Raw genomic sequence first — 19,551 nt, 5'->3', positions numbered from 1 at the left:
TTCTAGTAATATTTTCTAGGCTTAATAAAAACTGCATAGCAATGAAGTTAATATCTTGGTTTTTTCCAGGCTTTACAAAGAGATGAGGGTTTTGGTAACTTTGAAAGAGGGCTACCAAGTCCTACCTACAATACATACTTCATTCCCCTGAAATAAGAAATAGTTACTGGTGTTATCATAATGCCAAGAGAATTTTGTTGAGGATTATCAATAAAAGAGCTCCATATTTTATTTTGTAGTACACAAGAAATACAGAAAAGATTAAATTCCATTCAAGAAGATATTATTGCTAACGGGATTTTTATTTTATTCTGAAAGACCCGCTTTACAGAGTTGTTCATTCTCAGAAAAAGAATACAAAATGAACACCATGTTATTCAACAAAAACAAGCTTGTAATGTGTAGGATTACTAGAACTGAATTGTACAATCTGGGTCTTTAAATGGATGGTGTTCTTTGGCAAATAGAAGAGATTTCAAATACTCTTCAGCATCAGGGATGAGCCCCTTTGGAAGATAAATATGAACATTCATGTTGCATAACATGACAGACACGAAAAGATTCTCAGTATGCAAGTGGTTAGCTGGAAATCCTGGGATGGACAGTATAATTATCCAACTAGACATAAACTAAGAAATGAATTCTGCAATTATTATGACAATTAACTTCCACTTGGGAAAACAGAAGAAATATTTATCAAAATTCATTTTCAGAAGTGTCCTTAACCATGGTAATTGCTGACTGACTCACTAGCACACTTGCCTGGAAAAAAGGAAGCTTGAACTCAATTTCTCAAGCCTAGTCTGTTCAGGGATGGAATGTGTTCTGTCCCCATGTAGGACATATCCTGATAGGCCAACAGAAAACCAGTGTCAGGAGACTAGAAGAAAAGTCAGTAAGCACAACTTGGACATCACATACGGAGACTACAGTAGTCAGTAGCCTGGAAAGTGTAGTCTGAGTCTCTTTACTTGTTCTCCACCATTTTTTTGCATTTTAGATTAAGCAGGATTAGTGGGGGTTGGGGAAGAAGAAACAAGCTCTGGAAGCTTCTGTGAGATGTTTAAGTGTGTCTTCCCCCTTCTTTGTACAGTTCTTGTAAGAGCAAGGTCCTGTTTCTGACTGCTGGTTTCTGTGTTAGCACAGCAGAAGCAGCGACAGGATCAGGTTCCAGGCAATCACTGAACAGCAAAAACCTCCATAGCAGGAAGTTTTTGCAACTTATTTCCCTCTTCTGGTCCACCACTGCACTTCATCCCTGAGAATTTCCACACTTGAAAAAGTGCATGGGTTTTGAGATCTTAAGCATACATGTCCCTAGGAAGACTGGTTTTAGAACCAACAAAAGAGTGCCAAAGGCTGAGATCAGAGCCACATACTGCCAACTAGATTCCTGATATGCTTTTAGCTCAGGCCAACTTGCAGTATTTCACACATTCACTGATTACACACAGAGCATTTTCACACTCTCACTGATTATGTTATCATGACTTCTTATACTTAAAAATTCTCTTTATCCTATCTCTTTTTCTTACTGGCATATCAATTTATTAAGTTAGAAAAACATGTCCATGAAGAAACCTGAGTATGCGTCTGCACAAGAAACACATCCTTAGTTACCTGCTAAAAGGTTGGAAAGGCTGGTGGGCTAATTTTGGTTTGGCAGAATCACAAAGTAGAACAACTTTTTAATCACAGAACATCATAACAGCTACTCAGTAAGTGATCTTCAAAGAGTTACACTATTACAGTATCACTAAACTCTCCCATTTCTACCTTGTATATAATGTCAGGTACAGAAACTCCTACAGTAGCCTATGAATTGCTTATTCACACAGTCCTATTGAGGACCATGGATTCTCATTCTGAATTAACAACTACCTTTTTTAACTGTTAATGGATTGGAAAGATAGAAAAAAACCCATGCCATGCTATTTATTTTTCTTCTCCCTCTTGCTCTTCCCAGTGCTCTAAGTCACTTGGCTTCTAGGTGATTAATAATCATAAGCAATTGTTTACTAAAATCTCTCAATATGGAAATAAACTATTTGCAGTGGTTAAACCCTCTGCAAACAAAAAGAATTGCAGTTGAGTGCTTTGGACAGAAATCACCTTATTTTGTCTTCTTTATGGCACTGAAAGCAATATGAAGACATTGTGAGAGACGAGATCCAGTCTCTGTCCTATAAACCAGCTCAATAATGCCAGTCACAGTTTTCAAATCAGAGCTCTTTAGAATTGAAAAAAAGATCAACCAAAAAACAACTTACCTCCAGTAAATGAGAATACCCACAAGAACCACTAGACAGATAAAAGTCAGGGCTGATACGACCACAAGTGGTATAACTGTCTTCTTCTCTGATTCCAGACTCTCAGCTAGACCAATACGAGACTCATGGCTAATATTACTTGCCTCTGCAGTCAGAGAAAATTGAAACAGTCCATGTTTAAATTCTGAGAAATGCACAGCACGAGTGAATGTGTCTTATAATGAGCCTACTTAATACCACTTACCTCTGTTTTTTACTACATACTGCAGAAAGTGTATACATTTGCAAACCAGCTTACAGAAAATAAGCAGATAGAGGGTAAAGCAAAGTATTCAAGATCATGTGACTCAGCTTTCCATCAGTGGAGACTTCTTTTTGTAAGAATAGCAGATTGTTGTTAAAATATAGAAGAAAGTTTTTTATTTTCATCTGTTTATTAGCTGAAAGCCAAATGAGTTAAAAATCTGAAAATGTAATATTGGAATGTGTATTGGAATTGATATTAATCTGTCACTCATATAATGCAAATCACTTCTCTGGCTAATAGTTTAATAGGAAAATTTTCTTGCAATAGTTCTTATGTGCTTGCTGCATTGCAGTTAAGCTTTCTTTATTTTAAGCCATTGCCCATTCTGTAACTTGTCTTATAGATACATCCTGTTTCCTTTGAATCCAATTGGGGCACCTCCTCCCTCAACTATACTGGAGCCAGAATTAAAATTTCCTACCTCCATCTTTACAGGTGGAGGTAATAATCTGAATTATTATTTAGATATTGCTTAAATTTCATGTTTCTGTGAGCCATGTAATGCTCGTTGAACAAAATATTTGAGCATAGGAATCTGTATGAAAATTAAAACAATATATTCTATAATTTCATTAAAGAAGAAAACACAATGGTGGACGACATCAATCCTGCATTTTTAACTTTGGCCATACCTTAAAAAGTAAACATTTTAAAGCTGTGACTTTGACTAACAATAACTAATTTTTTTTTCAATCTGTGCAGTTTACTGTGATCTGTGACCATTATGTGAGTTAAAAGGCAGAAATAAGCACTTTTTGCACTTGTTAGGATTAAACCTCTGGAATGTTTTCTGCTTTTGTGAATAGTCCTAATTCAATGAATTTTCTGTATAGGAGCAGAATTTTGCTGTCTAGAAATAAGCTACACTGCATTGGGATTTCAAGAGACCAATTCGACAAGAATAAAAAGCTCTCACACAAAATGGAGGAAGGAATGGAGTTGGATTTGGAAAAAAAAAAAAAGACAGCAAGCAGTGTGTTCTAAATAGGATGTCAAAAAACAAATGGCTTCACCCTGTACAGATTTCCAGGTAGCTCTCTGGTTGCTTGCATTTCCTTGAGTTTAGGGGCTTTCAGAACTTCATATGCAAAAAGGTCTAGGCTCTGATCTTGCAGACATCTTGGTTTTAATTCAAAGCACTCTTAACACCCACATCAATCACTACTCTTTAAATCCTGCAGCTCAGTAGACAAAGTAATTAAGGCACAAGTTACTTCTGAAAAAATCTGTCCCTGAGTTTCCAGTGAGTGGGTTAAAATCAGTACTTCTTATTGATTTCAGAAAAAACTATACGTATGCATGAGAGAACATAATATGATCCCACTGAAACAGTCATACTAGATTATCCAGCTGTGGACCAATTCACAGCACAAAACCCAATCTTATCTGTATAATGACAGGACTCCTTCAAACTGCATGACCAAATCCTATTAGGATTCCTCCTGTGGTTAATTAAGGGCAGGCTTCTCCTGTAACACAGGATTTCTTGTCTGTTTGGACATCATTCCAATGATGGCAGCTGAAAAAGCAGTCTCATCTATGGTAGATTTATTTCTAATAACTGATGTGTGTGGGTCCTTCATATATTTCTTTCTATTAATTTCTCCTAGTTTTTCAACCGAACTTGAAAGGTTTAAGTAGCCACAGAGGTCTTATGGATAAAGTCTTAGTTCAGAACAAGCATAATTATGCATCAACAACTACAAGACTGAGAGAAGTTTAAATGAAAACTTTTTTTCTGTAATGGTCACAACAAGAAGACATTTCATCAATTTCCGGTAAATCCACTGTAACATATAAATAAGTTCTCAGCTGAGAGGTTCTTTTTTGTTTGTTTTTGTTTCATTTCTTTATAATTTAATTAAGCCAGTATGTCTTTGATTTACAGTAGACCATGTTAGACATTCTCAAATTAATTTTTCAGTTTATTAAAAGACAGTATTTGGCATTGTTTATTGGAAAAAATAATGTACATGAAATGATACTCTCTAGTGTCTTTCAAGAGTATCTAGAAGAAAAACTAAGTCTGTTGTACTCCTCCTCCTCCAGCATTGTATAAGCCTTTTTGAGTTACTTCTGAGAACAATTCAAATGACACCCATTATATAAACTCAAAGTATCTTATGGTAACACTCATTCATACTAGTAACATAGGTTTTGAAATATTGATGTTATTCTTGCTTATTTTTACAGAAATGTTATGTATTTTACACAAAGTGGTAACTATTTACCCGCTGAACTAATACACTTATTGATTTAGTCTTGTAACAACTATCTTATTAGGATTCCTACTAATTTAAATGTATTTCCTATTTTCTTTTATTTTCTATTTTTCACATTCTACTAGCCCTAGCTATACAGAGTGCCAATTTACCACCTTTTCATATTAGGATACTGTTGTTTACAAGTAATATGACTTCATGTGACATAACTGTGTATTTACTTGTAGGACTGGGCCGACACTTTCCCTGCTTTGTGGATTCCATTCCTTAGTGGGTTTAGTTGAATGATACTGCCCTCTACAGGTGAGTATCTTAATGGAAGTTCAATTTATTTTCTAAAACACAAATTCAGTCTTGTTTCTTGGTTTGTCCTTTGGTTGGTTGGTTGGGTTTTTTTCTGTTTTTTTTTTTTTTTTTCCCCATACATCATAGATGGTTTTTAACTTGACTCTCGGATTTTCAGTTCTCTAACAAGAAGAAGTGTAAAACACGTGTCTGAATACTTCAGATTTTTCACAGTGCATTTTTAAATACAAAGGAAATGTGTTATCGGTTTTGCCTTCTGACTTTATCCTTGGAAGCACCGGTCACAAACACTCTTGCTGACTTTTAGAGGAATAAATTGGAAAATAGCACTGAGTATAAACAGATAGAGGAGAATCTGGCTCTATTTTGGGAATATGCAAATCTGGCACAAAAATTCTGCATCTCACTGAAATATGAAAGTGGCATACGCAGTAAGAATAAAAATATTTTTAAAAATTAAGTTGAATCAGAATCAGGCAAGCATCTTCTTCCCTGTTCAATACCTTTTAGAAAATAAAAAATAATGTGCTGCTGTAAGTTTAAAACAGAATCTCAGAGGTATGTTTCCTCTGGCAGAGGCATGTTTTCCTCTTGTGTTATCTCCATAAGGGCAGCAGTTGTCTTTGTACAGAGAAGTTAACAGAGAACCTAAGTCCCTCTCAAACCTTTAAAACTAAAATGAAACAATTAGCACCGCAAAAATTCTCGTTTTAGATTTTGTACCACTCAATTTCTGCTGACAGAATGCACCTATCCAAAAGCAGAGTATGAATCTTCTTACTGCAGAATATTTCAGGTGCAGTTTTAAGTAGCCAAAAGTAGCATTCACAAGATATCCAGCTCAGCATTCACCTCGTTCCCCAATGCTTCCTTAATCACACTTACTGGCACTGTTATGTTCTCTTTTTATTATCTGTAGATAAACCTCATTTTCTACAGCACAAAAGTATCCCCTCACAGCATCCCACGGTATTCATTAGACTTATCCATAACTAACCTGCCTCAGAGATGTTGAATACTGATGAGTGATCACTAGTAACAGATGAGGCTGATGACTGTGATGATCCAGGAGTTAATTCTGAGTTACCTGCTTCAACTGCCCCTTCAGTGTCTCTCTCATTAAAGTCAGGAAAACTGAAATCTGTTGAAGTTTCATTATCATTAAGGCTATCTGAGGTACCTTGGCCAGAACCACTTTCTTCATCACTTGTAAAAACAGCCCAAGACTTAGACTCTGATGTGTTTTGCAACTGGACACTAGAAGTCTGAAAGTGGTTCTCCAAAACTGTTGGGTCGTTGTGCTTCTTAGGTATCACACTTGCTGTCAAAGTTGGTATGGATGTATAATTACGTCTGTCCATGGCATGGTTTATCTGACTGTCTGATGCAGCAGCTGAAAATTTATCTTCTTCAGGTTTCTCAGAATGTGAGCTTATAATTAGGTTACTCTGATCCTCGTTATTGTTTACCTTTGTATTTTGATCCTCTACTACCATATCCTCATCTTCTCTATGAGATACAGTTACTTACAGGGAAGCCATCATCATATTCATCGTAGTCATCCTCAACTACAGGAGGCCACAAATCGGTACTGGACATGATACTGGGAGACAACCCAGAGGATTCTCTAGAAGGAATCAGCAAACTACTCGAAGTTACGGGGATCTCACTTTTGGAAGGAACACCCGTAACTGAAATATGTACATTTGGTAAAGGAAGAGTGCGATGAACAGACACATCAGAAACAGAAACAACTGCAGGCATATGAACAGGATCAAAACCATGTGTGGAACTTGAAGAGACACTGGCAGTCTCACTTGTTTCAAAAACACTTGAAGAGATACGGCTGTCTGTAGGAGTAGCTACGTGTGGTAATGTATCACCTCTTAGGAAGGGAGTTGTTACGGCATTTGCTGCTTGGAGGGGAAAGGCATTTGTATTTTCTAAACTGGTCAGCTGGAATGAAACATCACTACTGTACAATGAAGGCATAACCTTCTGAAAAACTTCACTGTTAAACAAACTGGATGAAACATACTCCTCACTCGCATAAGAAACAGATAAACCTTGAAGTGACGCTGTGGGCTTACTAAAAGTGTTTGACATCATATCAGCAACAGAAGGTGGAGATGTAGGATGCAGCTTGATTTCAGTTGTAGCAGAACCTGGTGCCATTTGATGCAATATTTGGTCAAATGTAGAACTATCTTTATGAACCCTTGAACTTTCAGCCAATACCGGATCACTAGGCACAACCGCAACTGTGTTAAGCAGAGTGCCATCGTCAGAAGATTGGAAGGAGGACTGCAGTAACGCTTCATTATTTAAGGTAGCTGAGGTCTCATAAAAGTACAGCTGAGTCGAGGATAACATTTTGCTATAAGCAGGGGCAGAGAGAGCTTGATCTGAGCTTGCACTAAGCATAGGTTTAAGCAAAGTGTCGTCAAAGGCCGGAGTTGTAACATGCAAAGGCTGAACAGAAAGGTGATTTTCTGTAAGTTTACTAATATCATCATCAAATATCTTAGTAGTGGGAAAAGCAAAAGAGACTGGAAGTATTCCCTTTGTGCTAGAAACAGGAAGTGGGCTTTCTTGCAGAGATGTATTCTGCTTAATTACATCATTATTAGAAACAGATGCAGAAAGTTCATGTATCACTTTACTTTGAGCACTGGAAGACACTTCACTTAAGGAGGAGGAAATTTTCAGTTCTCTCTTATCTCCATATATAACATCACCTTTTTGGAGCATGTTATTAACATCACTAAACCCGGACGATTCATATAGAATCTCATCTACAGAATCAGAGGAAGAAACATTAAGTATCATCAAAGTATCTGTATCAGGCAAAAGGGACTCACTACCAGAGTATGCTTCAGACCAATCCATGTCACTAGATAGAGAGTGTGTAGGCTGCAGCAAAGTATCAGCTTGTGATATTACAGAAGAAGGTTTATGCACCAGTACATTGTTATAGCTGCTAAATAAAGGATCTTGATGAAATATGTCAACAGAATCATGCACAAATTCTGAAGAGTCATAGGAAACAGTAAAGCTTTGGAGGGAGCCCACATTACCAGACAAAGCATAAGGAAGTTCAGACATTGTAGAGAGTACATGCACATTTAAATCACTGCTGGATGGTTCAACTTGAGAAAATATGTGAGTTCTATTATGACCAAATATCAGTGTCTCTGAAGCAGCATGAGTGGTCTGATGTGACACCACATCAGCATATTCAGCAAGGCTTGGCTGTATTAATGTATCACCCTCTGCCAACGTCAAAGAAGCATGCAGGGACACCTTATCACTTGCAACAGCTGGAGTAGCACTTTGTGGAAACATTTGAGAAACTGTATACAAACGGTGAAACATTTTACTACTGGAGGAAGCAGAGGAAAATGTAAGCAAAGGTATATCATCATAGGAAGACAGGGTGGGTTCAAATGACACATCAACACTGGGAAATACAGGTGTAGCATGCAAGGTCACATCACTATCTGATGCAGCAGGGGTAGAGTCGAGCATCTGAGAGTCAAACAATAAAGGGGTGACTAGAGGAAACACTTCACTACTGTAGGAAGGTTGAAGAGGTATCTCACCATTATAGACTGGCTGAGTTGTCTGAGAGAGTACCTCACTGGCAGCAGAAGCAGAACCAAATTCTCCAGAGCTTGAAGAGATAGAGTGAGGTGATAATTCAGCAGAGGAGAAAGCAAAGGTAGAATAATGTGGCAATTCTAAATCCGCATCTGAAGTGTCTTGTGAAATCACTGGGCTGCTGGAAGAGGGCAATGTAGCTGGCTTTAATGCCTCTACATAAGCATCAGTGTAACTGATCTGAGACAATTGCCTACTAGCTGATGTATCAACAGATTGAGTTGTTGGACCTGTAGCATTATGAAGCCATAAATATCCATCAGTTGAAGTATGCTTTGGAGGCTCATCAGAGCTTGAGGGTGCTGCACCTTCTGAAACATATTTAATGGAGCCTTGGGAAAGAACATCATGCACACTTATATCTGGACTTCCTGAAGGAAGGGTATCTTCTTGGGAGGTCTCCTCTCTAACCAGCTGTGCTGAAGAAGTGGTAGGAACTGAACTCCAGAAGTCATCAGATTCCTCATCAGGTTTAAAAGGAGACAGTAAGAAATCTTTGTCACTGTGGCCAGTAGTGGCTATTCTTGTTGGTTCAGTGCCTGAAGAAAGGTATATGTATTCTTCTTCTACGCCTTTGGTGGAGTCGATGAGCTGAGGAGGAATTCCAGTAATTGTTTGGGACTCCAAAAAATGATCTTCCTCTTCAGAAATTTCACCAACAGGTGGAGAAGTAGCATAATAAACTGCTTTGAAAACATTATCCTTGCTACGCAATTCTTCCTCTCTTGTAAAGTATCTATTTGTTTTAGCTTCATGGAGATTTGTCCCCATTTTTTCTTGACTGTAGCTGGATGTAATCACCTGGAAATCTCTCCTCAACTGGTTTATTGTACTGTCAGTGCTAGGAACCATTGCAGTTTCTTCATCCACCTCTGTTTCCTTTTCATCAACTTCATCCTTTGAAAAAATATCATAGCCGAAGACAATTAAAAATGTTTATAGACTCTGTACCCAAATGAAAACTAAAACTGCAACAATATATTTTCCTGGTTCCATAAAATAAGAGGGGCAAAGCAAGACAATACTTGAGAAAACTGCTGGTCTTAAAAAAAGTATTAAGCATACTTAAGAAAGTATTTCTGCAAAGAACAGGTATCCTCTTCTCTCTTGAAAAATATCAATTATTTGCAATACAAACAAAAAAAAATCCTTTGTCTAAACAACTTCCTAAATATTGTGATACTTTTATTGGGTTTGAGAAACAAAAATCAGTCATAGTATTTACTTTATTAAAAAAACCTCTACCTCTTTCCTAATAAAATGTAATTGTATATGCAATATACAGTGTATATTGTATACACAAATATTCCCAAATCTTCGTTCATGAAGCCTAGCCATGATGATGATTATGTATACACATTAAAAAATGAGTTTGCTATCAGAACGTCTTAGAGATTTGCACTAATATCCTGATGTTGATTTAATTGTAATAATAATGGAATTTGTAAAATATATTTATGACCTGCCCTCAAATCTGCTGAATCTTCTGAGTTTTCTGAAAAAGATTTCAGGATGGTCAGCATGACTGTGTTTCACAAGTGTTGTGAGTGATATCCTCTAGTCCCTGTTATGACCCTTTGTTTGCTGAACAGGAATAACAATGAATAATGATACTTTGTGCAAAATCTGTGTAAGAGTTTTGACTTTTAAGGACAGATTGAAAAGAAAAAAAAATTACACGCCCAAATATCAGGATTTAGGCATTCCTTGAGGATCTAAGTTTAAAACCTTTTATCTTCTCTCCCATTTTACATACACCAAATCAAAAAACATAATGTGGAAGCATCTAAATCACTGAGCAAGCATTTTTGCTTTGACCCAGACACAGCAGCACCTGCAGCTCTGTGCTGTGCCCCCATCTAGACCTGCATCACAATCAAACCTGTCCAAGCACAACTCTGCAAACTAGATTGAAGGACACCCTCACTTTCTGAAGGGAGTTGATTTGACAGGCACACACAGCACAGAGTCTCTTGCAAAATACAGTCCCAACTTCTTTTTTTCTTTTTTAAGATCTGGCTTGGTGATGTGGTGGTAATGCCTCCTGTTTTTATTCAAACGCATAATGTTGAGAGAAAACATTGAGGAGACTGGAGATTGGGGCACAGTTATCAATCTAACAACTTCTCATCTTCAACTATAGTTTAGGTTGAGTAGATCATCCACTCCTGCACTGAAGAGGGCACAGCAGGGAGAAAAATGTAAAAAATTTAAAAAATCAAAAAAGCCTTTGAAAGAAAGTGCCCAAGATAAACACCTGCTGAATACATTACCAACTGAAGCACTCAGTGAATAGAAATTGTTTGCTTTTACCCAGCCTCACCAGAACAAGGGCTTTACCCACTAGGCTAGAGCTGTGCTTCACACTGCAGTCCCTTTTTGTACCAGGAACTAGTACTAGTGCACTCACACAATATCAGGTAGCTCATACATGACTCAGGTTTGGATTTCATTCTATGGACTAAATACCTAAAATGTAGGGACAGTAGTACCTAGACTCTGTGTCCTCAAACTTGTTTCTGAAAATCTTTCTGTAGGGCGATGCCTGCACTTTTAAACTTTCTTGATTCAAGTAAAAATCAATTGAGGTTCACTGGTACTCAGTTACTAACCTGACAGGTACAATATAATAATCTAGATACATAGCTTACATCAGAGAAATGACTATATTATTGGTTACTCAGTGTCCATAAATGCAAGGGAGAGTAAAGAGATAGACAGATAAGCACAGACTGCCTACTTAACTACAAGGACTTGATTAAATCATGTCAAATCACAGAATATTCTGGAAAGGACCCACAAGGATTATGGAGTCCAACTCTTAAATGAATGGCCCATACAGGGATCATACCCATGAAGTTGGTGTTATTAGCATCATGCTCTAACCAACTGAGCTAATCTCAGGGTCACACAGTGAAAACATTGATGTCATAGACCTCCTTACAAATTCTGAGGGATTACTTGATACCAATGTAGGTCTTACTGCAGGAACTGCCCATGTTGCAAAATTGGTATTAGAGACTGTTGAAATCTTGTGTATTTTTACCTCTCTCCTTGCTGGGACACCAGAAACCTAGTTACTGAACATGAAGCCTTCAGAGATTATCATAAAGTCATAAAAAATTGTGTAAAACAGAGCTATATTTTAAAGTCTAACTTGAGTTCAAGAAGCAAATGACCCCCCCAAGAATTTTGGAGTGACTATTCAACCAATAACACACTGATAGCAGACACACATGAATCTCACTCTTCAGCACAATTGCCTTTCTCCCTTACTTTAGTTTAATATGTGATAAGACCATCATAAGCAAGTCAACTTCTCTTTAAACAAACTAAAAAGCCTAACACTGGGTGAAAGTTTGATTCTGCTAAATGAACAATTTTGTCAGGTGATTGTACCTCGATTGTGTGATATCCCTTGCTTCACCATCTATCTCCAGCCCCAGAGAACTAAATACTGAGGTATCTCTATAGTTATCAAGGAAGAAATATAGCTCAAAGGTTGTATATGTGCATATATATGTATGTATATATAAATGCAGATAATACACTCAGCTGGTGACATATTTTTGTGAATTTTCACAGAATATGATTTCAATTTAGTTGAAATGCATTTATTTGAAATTCTCTCTTAAAAATAAATGAATGCTATACCTCATATTCTTCAGTTTCATTCAGTTCAGGAATGAGGTCAGCCTCTACAAAACAAAAATACACACCGTATCATCGAACATTTTAAATTGACAGAATTATTAATTCTGGAAGGACTCAACAGAGTAGCTAATATGTTTATTGAACCATGTATAATATGTTTTATAGGACTGTGTTTGGAGGAGTGGCCAACATCAGGGTTGAGAACTGAGGGTAGAAATGCTAATGCATCTAGACAGGTCATATTCAGCCACAGCAGTTTTGCCTGGCTCTAATTTGATACTGCAGCCCATGTTGGATTTGCACTGAGGAACCACATCTTGGTGAGGGAAAGGGAAAGGTAAGTTGATGAGAACATTTTCCATAAGAAAGTACAGTTTAATGCAGAAATACAGAAGAGAGAAAAATTACAAGTTTGACAACCAAATAGTTCTCTGCATTTAACCTGAAAGCTTGGAAGATATTATCGTAAAATGATCTGTTCTATAATTTTCATGCAGCAAATTCTTTATTTATGCACCCAGGCTTGGAGTTAGGTACTAGAGCAACAGCCATACCATCATACTCAACGTGCAGCAGGCTGCCTGTCTCTGTCAGGGCAGACCAAAGAGACCCATCTTTCCTTGATGCCACTGCTTATGGCCTTTTTCAAATTCACACTCCACTTGATTTAATTTAAGGACATGTAGCCAGTTGTATCACATCCCACAAAAGACCCTAATAAACATGTACTGGGCATTCTCAGAAGAACTCTTCTAAAGGCTTTTGAGTCATCCCCACTTTTCATAAATAAATAACAGCTGAAACAGGATGAAGACATTCATCTCCTACAGCCCAGGTGAAAGTCCTTCTCTCCAAATTCAGAGGTAGTCTCTTGCCTTCTTTCTCTCTGTCTTTTTGGCCAAATCCAATAGTGTACTTCTGGTGGTGATCAGCAAGAAAAGCTTCAAAGTAGGTTGAAAGAAATGTACAAATCTCTGGTAGGAAGTGGCACAGGTCTACAGTGAGGGAATTTAAACCTTTCCACAGTGCTAATGCATACTACTGTTCCTTTGGTACACAGAAAGGCCCATTCCTGTTCTGAGCCTTTCTAGGGCTTTTTCCTAAGAAATGTTCTAGCACTCTATCTGTACACAAATGCTAGTACATAGTCTGAGGGCTCATTTGAACTAAGTGAAAATGCCGGTCTCAGCCTAGGGAGCGATTTGAACAATAGCATCGCACACAGCTCCATGTCAGCATTTCCTCCACAATTCCCAAATGAAGTTTCCTCAGTAAACTAGTATAAAGTTGTCATCTTCATATTTCTCATTTCTGCAAAGTCAGATGGGGATCTACGACTTAATTTGTATTCTCTTTGGTCTGTCCATATTTACCTTTCAAAATAAATTGAGACGTGCTACAGGCAACATACGCTAGATGAAGTTTATCCAAATAATAAGCTTAGACAGTTTCATTTCTAAAGTAAAGCGTGCAAACAAATTATGACTAAACAATGCTGCACAAAATCTTCATAAATTTTTCTTTTGTAACAAACATTTATAAATCACCAAGTACTGAACTGACCTCTCATTAGCAAGATATATAAAAATTATCTTACCTCTGACTCCTGGAAGCCCAGAAGGCTCCAGGGCAGGGTGGGGAGGGGAGTGGAGGGAAGGAGGGGGTAGACGAGATAATGATATTCCCTGGCTTCTCAATGACATAAATCAGTATTGTAGACATTAGTTTGAAAGTCTTCCCACAGTAGACCCATGCCATGTATTCTATACTCAACAGACTTCTCTGAAAAATGTTTATAATACAGGGAAATGCTATCCATTCTTTTTGTGGTCTCTATTCTTGAGCTGAGCTTTAACCAGACTTGATTAGAAAAATAAACTGTTCTGAATGTGCTGGAGTAAACAGTAGGGCACATGCTCTCAAATTCCACCAGATAAAAGTAGTTTCTTGCTATTTTCTCCACAGAGAGGCATTAGCATACATTTATATAAAAACTATATAAAAACAACAGTAAATCTTAAGGAATTTTATAGAGCCTGTTTAAATTTAGTTGGTCATAGGAAATTTATTTGTCAAAAGTATTAGAGACACACACCTACAGAAGTTCTGTTAATCCTGTTGCTGAGCTTTTGATTTACAGGAGATTTTAGAAATATACTAACATTCCCCAACCAAAAAGAACTGCAACCTCCAAATACAATCCATGGATGTAGGTTGATGAACAAGCTTGTTTATTTTTTCTGGAACATATATTGATTATTCTATACTTTTCAATAAAATAATTAAATCATTAGTTAGAAAGTTTTGTAGAGGTCTTTTCATAGTCCGTTTCAACAGCAGATGAAGAAATGATAGAAGAAAGACAAAAAAGTTAATCATTTCCCTACATTTATGTTCAATGCAAATCTTCAAAAAAATCTCTTTAAAGAGTTTGATTTGTAATTGTAGAATAATATGAACAACATAAGCTGTTTTCATTTCTGTACTGACTTTTGTAATAAATGGCATGGCAAGAACAAAACTAGAGCCTGTTTCTTTTGATTAAATTAATTTTCAGATTTCTACTTGTATCAGTACAAAATTAGAAAAAAGCACCCCCTAAATTAGACATTTAATATATGCTTAGCGGTTTTTAGGACTAAAATCACAAAGACAGGTTACAAAGAAATTGCATAGTTAGACCCTCGCAAAGCATTGCTGACGGTATGAGCTGCCATGCAGGAGATGGCACAGAGTTTTTTGATAAACACTATCTGAAGTCAATACAAAGGAGGATGAGCAGGGAGCAATATTCTTGTTTTCCCTTTCCTGTGTCAGCAAATGCATATAAGTAACATCGGTATTAACTACACAGCAAACTATTGCAGAACCTTCAGAGCTATACAGATGTTATTTAGAGAGTCAAAGCACACATTTAAACAGTTATTCTAAATCCAATTCTAATAGCAAATGAAAAATCTGTAAAAAAAAAGGTTGGACTTCTATCAAAGCTTACTAAAACACTCTATACATGATTCCCTTAGTTTTCAATGGAGGTTGTGTAGCTACATGACATAGTGTATCTGGTGACTTTCACTAAGTGGAGGCTAATTGGAAACAATTTTAATGTGCACACATACTGTATTACAAGATGAAAGGCTGCCACTCTCAAGAGATAAGGGAAATCCCAAAGAGCAGAGATCTCCACTATGGTGGTTTGCCCAGTGTCACATCATTGCTTCTGAGGCTTCCACAAACTGAGGCAGCGAGCATGGCCTGAGAGCGGTTCTTCCTCTTACAAAGCACTGCTGAGAATAAGAGAGTTTAAACCTTGTCTGTGGATCACCAGAGGCTGCAGAGCCCTCACTAACCCCATAAGGGAAGCACACAGACTGCATGGGAAGAAGGCATGAGAAACACTTTCTTGCAAGTGTCTCACAAGGAAAAGTCTAAAACAATGATCTTGAGCTTTCTAAATATCAGATTTGTGTACTGAAACTTCCCTCATTAGAAGTGGCCACTCCAAAGGCAGAATTCTTCCTGGAAAAGGCGATTCTAATGCCTCTGCATGACTCATGCCTTGCTCTAGCTCTTAACATGAATATTAATTGATCTGGAGGTGATTGCAGTGAATTTCATCTTAATTGGCTTACTCAGAGTAATTCTTGAAAACGAAAGATTTAATTTATGTTTTATGTGAGTCAACTTTATTTCATGTCTTCATGGTGAAGATAACTTTTCTTTCGTAAATTCACAAGCAGGAGCTCCAAGAAATCCCCTTTTGCCTCAAGATCTATAAAGCAGATCACAAAACCAATTTGATGTTACTGTTGAAAACAGCAAGTTGCTCTGAACAAATTTTTCTCATTAGGTATCTACATTCTCATATATCTTTTGTTTAATATTAGGAATATTTAAAATTAAATACAAAAATATTTGCAATATTTGCAGCACTTAATTCAGATGTAAATAATTAGTAAAATTAAGTATGCAAATAAACATTAATATTAGAGATTTAGAAATTTATAGAGCAATGTCCACCCTTAGGAATCGTACTAGTTACATGGAAGGAATTTTCCCCTGAATTTTTTTCATCCAACACTTTGAGAGGTACCATTGTGGAAGTGTCAAAATAAAAGAACCAAAGTAGATTGAATAATCTGGTGTTCATTTCAGACAGGAAGCATACCAAAGAAATATTTTTTGTATTTTGGTATTTAATTTTTATTTAAAAATTTCCCCCTATTTTTATTTATATTTTGTAGAATTTAAAATATCAACAAAGAAATTAATGGTGCGTCTGCATAAAAAGGCTTGAGACTATCAGACTTACAGTCAGAACTGCATACAAAGCTCAAGAGAAATTTCTGCTGACATACTGGAAGGTGAATTTAATTTCCAGTACGTATTTCCAAAGCAAGACCCTCACTCTTTCTTCTACTGGAATGAATGCAAAGCCACTGCTTTGCATGACTTCAGCAGCAATATGTGGATGCTGTGCTCAGTGACTGTACTGTTGGCCAGCTGCAGGCTGCCAAATGTCCCGTTGTCCTCTTGCTGACTTTGTTCCCCAGCACTATCTGCTTGCACTGCAGGTGTAGTGGGCAGTGCTTACCCAGCGCTCCTGTCTCTCTCTTTGCCTCTGCATTAGCCTTTCTTGCCAAAGGGAGGCACACAGCAGGGTGGTATGCAACTCATCCTCAGAGCAGGGTTACAGCAGTAGCAGTAGAAGGATGGTTTATCCTGTGGATACCACCTATACTGGATTTTGTTTTGCAGTATCTATTTTCAGAGATCTTACAGCTCTGATGGCAGCACTGCACTGACTTGATTGGTTGAACTACTGTTTAATAATGACAACACTACTCTGCTTATTTGCCATTCCATACAGAAACGGATGTGGGGTGTGTAGATGAACTTATCTGAGAAAATTATTCAAACACAAACCCAGTGAATTCTGGAAAGTAAGTGGAGGAATACAGTATTTAAGAGATGGATAAAGGATAAGCAGAAAAGTGAAATGACAGGCAGAATGTCACAACTTTTTTGTGGAATTCTTAGAAAACTAAAGAGAAATAGGAAAATTCTGGTAGATATCAGCATAAGACTCCGAAAATGCATTCTTCTTAATGCATTGTGTTTGAAAGACAAGTTAAATGTTTATTGAAAAACTGTATGTACTATACCAGATGCTGTGTCCTCCTCCTACAGACAAAAACACACTATTACAAGCCTGTTACCATTGTTAGTCCATAATTCATGCAGTAGAGATTGTTGAGAATCATATTCTTTTTCACTGTAAAGGAATGTGGCTCCCTTGAAATGAAAAACTGACCTGTTTTCCCAAGTACACCACAACATCACTAAGGACTTTGCTGTAGCCAAACAGACTTATGTAAGTGTACAACTGAACTTACAGAATATATAAATAAACAACAAAATCCAGGCCCTTAGATAAAAAATGGTTCCTTGCATGATTAGAAAGTCTTTGATTTTTTAGTATGAATAATTACAGGGTTCTTAGTTAAAAACATAGCTCTCACTTTCATAAGAGCTGGGTCTGATGCTAAAACTTTCACAGAATTTAAGGAATTATTAAGGACAAAATCAAGCTTCATGCTATAGTTTCAAATTATTTCATATTTACCAGCAGACAAAAGAAGTAAATCTGGCTGTGAAATCATTAAGATTTATTTGTTAGGACTTTTGATTTTTTGCAAGGCAGCATTAAGAAGCAAGGGAATTCCATTGCCACAAGTCTTTTGAAATCAAACTCCAAGTATTCATAAGAAATAAAATTTCAAAATCAGTAATACAGACTTATAAATAATATATTGGGGTTGTATTACTTGTTACCCTTATAATTTAGCTGTGTAGATTAATTTTGGGCTTGAGCCATAGAGAAATAATACCAAACAGAGTTTTATTTCCCTACATTATATTGATAAAAGATACACTTGTGAGATTTGAAATCAGATAGGTGTTTTTCAGAATATTCTTAGAGTTAAAAAAATTAACATGCAGTCTTTTATAGGTAATGCTTAAAAGGAATTACATCATGTAAAATATCAGTAGCAAGGAACATGCTGAGTGTTAACTGCAGTGATTTTGAAATTTCATTTTAGCATAATTTGATAGTCACGCATTTTAACTGGTTTGCAAACAAACTACTTCTTCAAATACAGATTTTCAGCTAAAAGAGATCACTAAGCTTAAAAGACCACTTACTTACCTGTGTCCTCTAAAGGCATATCCACAATGACTTGGTCACTGTATTTTCCATATAGACCATTAGAGCAAACAGCAACTATCTGAAGAACATAACTTGTATTGGGCAGCAGATTATTTAGAATAGCCCCCTAAAAGAAAAAAAAAAATCATGTTTAATAATTTACTTGCAAATAAGTATCAAATATTTGAAAATATTAATTTTTAATAACGCATTTTTCATATGAACCATAAAGCTCCTTTCTTCTAGTATTCTAATGTATGCTTTTTTATATTTTATTGTCACAAATGTTCTTCAGTCAACTTAAAAAAAAATCTTGTGACTTTTAATATGGAGGATACCAAACTATATAATTATTTAGTGCTCAACACAAGCTTGGGTAACATTATGTGTGATAAGTTATGAGTACTTAAAGAGGGTTACAGGAACATATCAGTAAAATAACATGAAGCTGTAATCAGTAACTTAATACTTATAGCAGTAGGATTGAATTGAATCTTATTAGATGTCTGTGTAGGTGATTCTTTCACATCTGTGAGCAATGAAGTACAGATCACTATTAACTGACTAACAGTTTACGGCTAAGCTCTGTAATTGACATGGTCATAAACATTTGGACCCAGTATAGGCAAGCCAGAGGTTTTCCCTGCAGAGGTTTTCCCTCTTCTGGGTAAGAGGGCTTTTACTTTTTTTTAAATTGTCTTTGTGGCTTTATGGCCGAAAAATGAACTACAGCTTCTGTGCGCTGGAGCCAAAGAAGGAATTTTTTATGGAATTGGCTCCCAGATAGAGTTTAATCCCTTAAGTTAATTAACAGAGAGTTGTTATGCCATCACTCCTTTTTATGAAACTTGAAGAGTAAGTTACCAAGTCCTGATACCCATCTGTCAGAAACTCATGCTTAGTTTGGTCTTCTCCATCCAA

General features: G+C 36.7%; 1 protein-coding gene across 1 annotated transcript in view; it reads right to left on the bottom strand.

Annotated features, from left to right (window-relative positions):
* The window catches only part of PTPRZ1 (protein tyrosine phosphatase, receptor type Z1), a 138,586-nt gene that overhangs the window by 29,629 nt on the left and 89,406 nt on the right, over positions 1 to 19,551 (bottom strand). The window contains 6 exon segments of the mRNA XM_017818153.1: positions 2,271 to 2,415; positions 6,103 to 6,623; positions 6,625 to 9,662; positions 12,420 to 12,463; positions 18,631 to 18,757; positions 19,495 to 19,550. Coding sequence (XP_017673642.1) covers positions 2,271 to 2,415; positions 6,103 to 6,623; positions 6,625 to 9,662; positions 12,420 to 12,463; positions 18,631 to 18,757; positions 19,495 to 19,550 — 3,931 coding nt within the window.

The sequence above is a fragment of the Lepidothrix coronata genome, unplaced genomic scaffold (assembly GCF_001604755.1).
Source record: "Lepidothrix coronata isolate B3197 unplaced genomic scaffold, Lepidothrix_coronata-1.0 Scaffold66, whole genome shotgun sequence".
NCBI lineage: Eukaryota > Metazoa > Chordata > Aves > Passeriformes > Pipridae > Lepidothrix > Lepidothrix coronata.
This window is presented reverse-complemented; position numbering and strand designations above follow the sequence as displayed.